Source organism: Pipistrellus kuhlii, unplaced genomic scaffold (assembly GCF_014108245.1).
Source record: "Pipistrellus kuhlii isolate mPipKuh1 unplaced genomic scaffold, mPipKuh1.p scaffold_m20_p_5, whole genome shotgun sequence".
NCBI lineage: Eukaryota > Metazoa > Chordata > Mammalia > Chiroptera > Vespertilionidae > Pipistrellus > Pipistrellus kuhlii.
This window is the reverse complement of record NW_023425551.1, coordinates 23,866,358-23,875,163: the sequence shown is the minus strand read 5'-3', so window position 1 is coordinate 23,875,163 and position 8,806 is coordinate 23,866,358. Positions and strand designations below refer to the sequence as shown.

Genomic DNA, 8,806 nt, shown 5'->3' with positions numbered 1-8,806 from the left:
TCCCTGCCCTAAAGCAAAATAAAGCAAAACGAAAATTTCCAGGTGGGATTGAAACAATAAATATTTTAAAGAAAACAAAATGCCAAAACTGTTAGAAGACAATGGAAAAAAACAAAAACAAAACACAATTCTTTTTATGACCCAATGGTAGAAAAAGTTTTGCTTGATTTTATTTTTTAAAACCAAATGCAAAAGCCACAAAACATGAAGGAAGGCTGACACATTTGACCACTTTAAAATTAACTTGTGTACAACAAATTATGCCATAAAGAAAGGGTAGAGATAAACCACAGAACAGGAAAAAAAAAAAAAAAAAAAAGATTTTCATATGGGACATTTCAAAGAGCTTGTGGGACCAAAACCAGGAGCTCTTAATGCCCTCACCTAAGATTGAAGTTCTCCATTGGATGCAATAGACTGTTTTAGAGTTATCTTTCTCCCAGTAAAGAGTTCTTTCCATTTGGCTGTCATACAGTTGTTTATCCATAGGATATAGTAGATACAATAATAGTGCTATGTTTCCTACGGAGATATAAGATTTAAAAATAATAATAAAATAAAAGATTTTCATTGCATCTTTTCATTGCATAGAAGATTTTCATTGCATACTGACAAGCCTAGTATTCTGACTATACAAATATCTTCTTAAAAAATTACTTAAAAAACCCCAAATTTCAATTAAAAATGGGCAAAGAATATGAATATGCATAGAGCATAAATAAATACATTAAAAAGATACTCCACATGAGTTGGTGGGGGTGGGGGGGGTCAATAAAGGTAAAGGGGACATTACTTTCAACAATAAAGAATTTTTACAAAAAAATAAAGATAAATTTTAAGTAAATAAATACTAACACAAGAGCTTTTTCATATAAAAAAAGACAGTCTCCCCAGTAACTAGCAGAGATATGAAAATTAAAGGCACAATGAAATTCATTCAACCCATCAGATTTGAAAATTTTTTTAATGTCTGAGGACATCATGCTTTGGGAGGGAAAAAGCAACTTTCATAACTACACATATACAGAGCGTCATTTATACAAAGCTTTAAAACAGGGTTGGGGAACATCCGATCCAAAGGCAGTACAAGCACCGAGAAATCCTTAGGTCTGGCTCTGCCAAGGCCTTAGGGGTGAGTTACTGAAATGTTTGATCAAATACAGCAGGCTAATTTTTAAGTTGATAATATGGCCCAAGAATGATGTTATAAATGTCCAAATGGCATTGGCAGAAAAAAGGTTCCCCACGCCTGCTTTAAAATGTGCATAACAATAACACTATTGTGTGTGGATGCACAAACTCTCAGCAATAAAACAAAAAACCAGGCTCAGAAACAATTAACTCTAAATTCAAGATAGTATCTTGAGTAGATTAGGGGAACACAGAGAACTTCAAGTTTGTTTCCATAGATTTACTTCTAAATAAATAAATAAATAAATAAATAAATAAATAAAATGAAGTTGGAAACAAAAATGGCAAAATGGCAATGTTTGATATATCTGGACGGTGAATTCATAGTCTCTGTACGTTTTAGGAATGAAATGTTTGTCATAACAAGGCTTAATCTGAAGAATAAAAGTTTTTTTTTTCTTTTCATTTTTGGTACATTTGATCTCATAAAGAATATTTTTGCTTGCTTTTTTTCTTCTTTTAAAATTAAAAATTGTTTATACCTACTTAAAATGTGGACTATAATGATTACTACAGTCAAGGTAATTAACATATCTATTTCCTCACATAGTTACCCTTTTTGTGTGTGTGGTGACAACACCTGACATCTACACTTAGAAAATCTCCAATATTCAATACAGTATTACCGTAACTATATAGTTTGTAACTTTTCAAACTGTTTTAAAGTTATCTTTCTCCCAGGAAAGAATTCTTTCCATTTGGCTGTCACGCAGTTGTTTACCCATTCATCAAATGTATTTTGAGAATACAATCTCTGCCAGATTATGAGGATATCATAAAAGAAGCATATGATAAAAGATATAAAAAAAGTAAACTTTCTCAAGCAAATTGTATTCGTGTGAGGAAGTTGTTAAACCAAAAAAAGAAAAAAAGAAGGAAAAAAAAATAGATGTGATATAAAGAGATAATAACGAAGAGACGACATCCATGTTGCAAAGAGGGGGGGAATTTGCATCTGTCGGGGTAGCCAAAGCCGATTTCAAGGAGATGCCTCGGAGCTGACCTAAAGGGGAAGCGCCCGCCAAGGGTTCAAAGGCATTCCAGGCGGAGGGAACAACCTGTGCAGGGAACTTGGGAGGCGAGCAGCACGGAGCGCCGAGGAGCACGGGCTGGCAGGGTGGGGTGGAGTGATGGCTGGAAGGAGGATATCAAAATTAGAAGCTGGAGGAAGGGGGACTTGATGGAGGGGACCGGAAGTGTCGGAACTGGTACTTTACTTTGTTCTACAGGCAGGAAACGGCGGCCCTGCAAGCGTTGACATAACTTTCGCTGAGCAGGACTAGTAAGGACCAGATTACTCCTGACTTCATGGTAATCTCCCTCTAATTAGGAAGTAGATGAAATCAAAATTACATCAAGTTCATTTCCCAAGTTGCCTATCATATCCCACTTGAAAGTTTCTCCCTTTCCTGTCGGTTCCAAACCGCCTAAGCACGCAAACCGTCTCGACCACGCCCTCCCAGCGGTGAGGACTCCTAGAAGTTTGCACTCAGGAGGCTCCGGGGACTACAAGTCCCAGCATGCAACCATCCCTGTAAGAAAAAGCGCCACTCAGTGGACCATCATGCAACGCTCTCCGAAAGGAGGCGGGACTCTCGACAGGGGCAGCCGACTTATAGCGTCGCCTAGGCAGCTCCAATGACGGGACAGAATACACTTCCGCTTCCGTCTCCGAGTCCCCGAGCCGCGAGTGTGCGCAGCTTCGTCTCGGAGACGTCACTCGCCCGCGACGGTACCGGCTCGCAGGTTCGGGGAAGTGGTCCCTCTCCCGGCGTGGCTTTCTAGAACGGTTCCCTGTCTCCGCAGCCCCTGACCTGGGAGCGACAAGGAAAGCGGCGAGATGACGGACCGCTACACCATCCACAGCCAGCTGGAGCACCTGCAGTCCAAGTACATCGGCACGGGCCACGCCGACACCACCAAGTGGGAATGGCTGGTGAACCAGCACCGCGACTCCTACTGCTCCTACATGGGCCACTTCGACCTCCTCAACTACTTCGCCATCGCGGAGAATGAGAGCAAAGCGCGAGTCCGCTTCAACCTGATGGAGAAGATGCTGCAGCCTTGCGGGCCGCCAGCCGACAAGCCCGAGGAGAACTGAGGCCCTGCCCTGTAAGCGGGGGAGCACCGTGTTCCTCCAGTGTGCCGTCCCTCCCGCTGCCCCTGACCCAAGAGGACCGATTCTGCATGCCCCCCGGCGTCTCCTGCTCTCCCTGGGCAGACCTGCCTTCGTGTGGACCCTCGGAACCCAGCGTTGGGGAGACGGGCAGGGCCCCTGCGAACTGGGACCTTGGCGACCCCAAAGCCAGGGAACGTTGGGGGGAGACAGCACTGGACTGTGACGGGATAGGGAGGCTCGCCTTTAGCTAGTTGATTGTCGCTGTTGATTTTTTCCATAAAGTTGAGAAAAATGTTCAATCTCTTGGTGTGGGCTGCTTGTGTTCGAGTGGAGGGGTCCGGGGAGGGCTCTGGGGACTGCAGTTTGTTGGGAGTCCGAACCAGAAACGTGGGTAGGGGTATGGGCGCAGTGATCTTTGCCTGACATTTAAATCCGCCGTGCAGAGCCTTAAAATATTATCCCACCCTGACTTCTCCTAAGAGCCCTTTTCAGGCCCATAATGCCTTAAGTATTGAGGTTTGTGATCATTGTATCCCACCTTCTTTTTCTCCCTCTCAAAAAGCCTTTTTGCCCTCTTTTCTCTCTGATATTGCATCTTCTCTTTCTCTTGGGACTTTGTGGACATGTCATGAGAAATGACAAGTTGTCAAAAGAGTTTTCATTCATTCAACACTCAACAAATATTGTTGAGCCATATAGGGTAGGCATTGTTTCAGGCTTCAGGGCCACACGAACTGTAGACATAAGCAAATGTAGAGAGGATGGGAGTAGGTAGGGTTGCGATTTTAAATAGAATGCTTATGTTGGATTATTGAGATGGTGACATTTGAGCATGACTTTAAGGAAGTGAGGGTAATAGCCATAGAGAACACTGAGGAAATCACTTTCCAGGCAAAGGGAACAGCCAGTGCAATGGTCCTCTAACGCTGGGATTGTGTCTGGTTTGTTGGAGGAGTAGCAGAGAAGTGTATGGCTGCAGGGAGTGAGCAAGGGAAAGAGTAGAGAGACAAGTAATAGGGAACAGGTAAGAGTCTAGTAGGCCAATGTAAGGACTTTGACTTTTACCCTGAAGGAGATTGGGAGCCATTGCAAATTTATTAAGTGACTATCAGCCCAGTGCACAAAATTTGTGCATGCGGTGGGAAAGGGGGTGTCCCTCAGCCTGGCCTGCACCCTCTCCAATCTGGGACCCCTCAAAGGATGTCCTACTGCCCGTTTACAGGGATCGGGCCTAAACCGGCAGTTGGACATCCCTCTCGCAATCCAGGACTGCTGGCTCCTAACTGCTCACTTGCCTGATTTTTCCCTAACCACTCTGCCTGCTGGCCTGATCATCCCCAACTGTCGTGTCCCCCCCCCCCCCCCCCATGCTAGTGTGCTCAACCCCAACTGCCCGTCCGCCCTGCTGGCCTGCTCACCCCCACCTTCCCTCTCCACTGGCCTGCTCACTCCAAACTGCCCCCCCCCCCCCCCCCCCCCCCAACTGGCCTGATCACCCACAACTGCCATCCCACCCTGACCTAATCATCTACAACTGTCCTCCCTTCTTGGTCTCTAACTGCCTCTACCTTGGCCCCACCATCATGGCTTTGTCCAGAAGAACATCCGGAAGGTCTCCCAGTCTAATTAGCATATTACCCTTTTATTAGTATAGATAGAGGCCTGGTGCATGGATGGGGGCTGGCTGGTTTTCCCTGAAGGGTGTACTGGATCAGAGTGAGGTTTTCCTTTGGGCTTAGGGCAGCCTAGGGAGGGGCCTGTGGTGGTTTACAGGCTGGCCACATTCCCATAGGGTGAGGGTCCCTGCTGGGGGGGGGGGGAGGCGTGGCTAGCCTGGGTGAGAGGCTGAGGGCCATTTTCAGGCTGGCCATGCCCCCCAGCGACCCATCTTCCCCACTCCCCCTTTTTTTTTTCCAGCCACTCCTTCAGCAGTGACCAGGGCAGGCAGGAAGCTTGGCTCCCTCTATCGCCAGGAGCAACCCAAGCCTCCTACTTGCTCCAGCTCCATAGCTGCCAACATCTTTGTTGGGCTAATTTGCATACTCGCTCCTGATTGGCTGGTGGGCATAGTGGAGGGATGGTTGATTTGCATGTTTCTCTTTCATTAGTGTAGATAATATCTGTCATGTTTTTTGTTTTTTTCATGAAATGCTGAAGGGTATTCTTTATTTTATTTATTTATTTTAATAAATCTTTATTGCTCAGGTTATTACAATTGTTTCTCCTTCTAAGATCTGTCATGTTTTAGATCAGTGGTTCTCAAGCATATAGGCCTTGGGATTCCATTACATTCCTACAAGTTCTTGAATACCCTACAGAGCCTTTGTTAATGAGATTTGTGACTGCTAGAAAATTTAAAAATGTAATTTATTTAAAACGACAGTAATAAAACCATTACATGCTAGCAAAAAACACTTTTTAAAAAAAAATTGTTTTTGTTAATCCTTATCCAATGATATTTTTTCCATTGCTTTTTAGAGAGAGTGAAAGAGGGGGAGTGGGAGAGACAAACATTGATGTGAGAGAGACCCATTGATTGGTTGCCTCCCTCAGACACAGGCCAGTAAGCCAGAACAATTAAAATAGGGAAAAAGATAGATAGCTAAACAAAAGGACAGAGCAATTTACAGGAGATACAGGGGTCATCTCCCTGGAAGTAGCATCTGGACCTCAGTTGTATTTCAGCTCCAGACCTATAAAAGTAGCAAAACCAGGTGGGTAACACCAGGACCATCTGACACCAGTCAGAGGAGACCACAGCCCTGGAGGAGCACACCTAGAAAACCAGAATATTCTGCTACCCCTCTCCTAAGATTTTCATCTGCTGAGAAGAAGCTAAGACCTCAAGACAAAGTACCCAGTGTGTGCTCTCCCCCACCCCAGCCATTCCCTTTTCTTCTCCCCCCATTTCTCCCACAGGCATGCATTTCCTGTGGGCCTTATTATTTGGTAGGGCTCTGCCAAGGCATTAAGGGTGAGTTAATTAAATGTTGGATCAAATATAGCAGGCTAATTTTTAAGTTGATAATTTTGTATGGCTCTTGGATGGTTTATAAATACCCAGGAGCCCATGGCAGAATAAAGGTTCCTCACCCCAGGAGACTTGCAACCAGAGGAGCAACGGGCAGCAGCAGCTTGTCCCAGGCTAACCCCTGAAGCTGATCCCAAAGTCTTTTTTCTGATTTCCCAGAGGCTAAGGCAGAACAGCCTAGGCCAGTGGTCAGCAAACTCATTAGTCAACAGAGCCAAATATCAACAGTACAATGATTGAAATTTCTTTTGAGAGCCAAATTTTTTAAACTTAAACTTCTTCTAACGCCACTTCTTCAAAATAGACTCAACCCAGGCCGTGGTATTTTGTGAAGAGCCACACTCAAGGGGCCAAAGAGCCGCATGTGGCTTGCGAGCCGCAGTTTGCCGACCACGGTACTAGTTGCTTCTATGTTAATCCCTTGCTTGTTTACATCTCCAGCTTTAATAAATGTTCCCTCATAGTCATCTGGACTCAAATTGTGAAATCAAGAACCCACACTTTACTTAACCAACCCCACCAAGGGCCAGGTCCCCTTTCAGATAACATCACAGGCTCCCTGATCTGGATGAGGGATGAATTTGCAACCCAAGTGCCCTTAACAGGGAATCGAACTTGAATCGAGACCCTTCACTATGCATCCTAACACAAACCAGTGAGACACGCTGGCCGGGGCAACACTTTTTCCTTTTTCAAAAGTCTTTATTAAACAATTTGGCACACCTTCACTGCCTAAGCTTTGAATGCCAAAGTATATTCTCCTATCTACTTCGGCATTCAAACTACTGAGATATGAAGTTCTCATTGAAGTATGAAAAAAATCTACTCATGTAGTAAGGGAGAAACATTTTTAATAACCTTTTCAAGTAATTGTGGATAATCTTTGACACCAGCAAAACCCAACAAGTAGTAATTTCTTAAAAGTTTTATGGTATGGAATTTAATCAGTGAATTTTTCAGTCTCTATTCCATTAAACTGTATTCGTGTATCTTAAACTTTGAGTAGATCTATTACTCATGCCTATTTTGCAACATCATGCATTAGTAGTTTAAAAAGTATTGGCTTACTGAGTTATATAGACTTTCTAAATGTTGACAACATGTCATTATACATATCAAGTCACATTTATTAATATCACCACTGATCTCATCAGGAAATAGGTTGAGTATGTAAAAATCACATTAGAATAGTTTCATATCAGTGATTGTCTCAGATTTAAAAAAAAAACCACACAAAACAAACAAACAAAAAAAAAACACACAGAAATATTCAAAGTGTAAGGACAGTGCTCTTGGCAGTCCCAGATCTGTCTATTGCTTCAACAGTGTTGGGACAAACAGACCCAGGGACACTCCTTCTTCCAGCCTCTGACCACCCTCCACTGTCTTTATCAGTCACACCTTCAGAACTACCTCAGCCTCTGAGACCAGCCAACACCGTGTTTTTCTGCCTTAATTCCTTATTGCCAAACAACCATGAGCTCCCAAATTCATCAGAATTATTCCACCAAGGTGGAGGCTGCCGTCAACCTGCAGGCCTCCCACACCCGCCTCTCTCTCTGGGCTTCCATTTCTACCTAGAAGATGTGGCTCTGGAGGGCGGGGATGTATACGTAATCTTGGGAGGACAGTTTACATTGTCCTCTGGGCAAGAGCATCCAGGGATTAAGCATAAAGATTCCAGCCATCACCTAGGGGTCTGCACATGTACAGGCTTATTTGGTAAGGTCAGGAATAATTAGGGGCGCCACCTCTAAGTCTCCTCTAAGTCAGAATTCCAATAAACAGGGCAGGCAGCCTTCCACGCAATTCCCTTCTATCAAAATGTCTTCCTTTGCCAAAACTGCTTTGGCTCAGTGGATAGAACTTCATCCTGCGGACTCAAGGGTCCTGGGTTCGATTCCCATCAAGGGCATGTACCTTGATTGCGGGCACATGCCCAGGGGAGTGGGGGGTGTACAGGAGGCAGCTGATCGATGTTTCTAACTTTCTATCCCTCTCTTTTCCTCTCAGTGAAAAATCAATGAAATATATATATTTTTAAAAATGTCCTCCTTGCCCTAACCGGTTTGACTCAGTGGATAGAGCCTCTGCCTGTGGAATGAAGGGTCCCAGGTTCGATTCTGGTAAAGGGCATGTGTAGGAAGCTGTTATAGGGTTAAGCCTCAGACTGATCTGCTGGCAAAGTCGCAAACAAGTTCCAGCTTTGAGGACACAATCCTCTAAGCATAATTAAGCTTGATCTTGTAACTGCTCCCTACATCTTTCCTGGGTAGCTAGTGGGCTGTGAGAAGGGCCCCAAGTGCTGCCCAAACAAGTGAAACTTACAACAACATTGTAGATTATCTTGTTTGTCCCTGACTATAAATATCAGCTTTGCTTCTAGATTTGTTCTGTCCTCAGCCAGGCACAGAAGATCCACCTAGACCCAGCTTTTTCTCTTTGTCTATCATTTCTCCATCCTT

General features: G+C 44.2%; 1 protein-coding gene and 1 long non-coding RNA gene across 2 annotated transcripts; both read left to right on the top strand.

Moving 5' to 3' along the window:
• The first annotated feature begins 2,897 nt into the window (after window positions 1-2,897).
• Window positions 2,898-3,609, top strand: SF3B5 (splicing factor 3b subunit 5). Its single transcript, XM_036414421.2, has one exon. It carries the CDS (start codon window positions 3,032-3,034, stop codon window positions 3,290-3,292), a length of 261 nt encoding a protein of 86 aa, XP_036270314.1. The 5' UTR covers window positions 2,898-3,031; the 3' UTR covers window positions 3,293-3,609.
• Window positions 3,610-5,544: 1,935 nt separating this feature from the next.
• On the top strand, window positions 5,545-6,808 carry LOC118705562. The gene is made up of 2 exons (XR_004983716.1): window positions 5,545-6,529; window positions 6,744-6,808. It is a non-coding gene; the product is annotated as an uncharacterized LOC118705562 (long non-coding RNA).
• Window positions 6,809-8,806: the final 1,998 nt, after the last annotated feature.

What these genes read in the sequence shown, in the direction of transcription:
- SF3B5 (XM_036414421.2), top strand. Translation starts at nt 3,032, where the DNA reads ATGACGGACCGCTACACCATCCACAGCCAGCTGGAGCACCTGCAGTCC.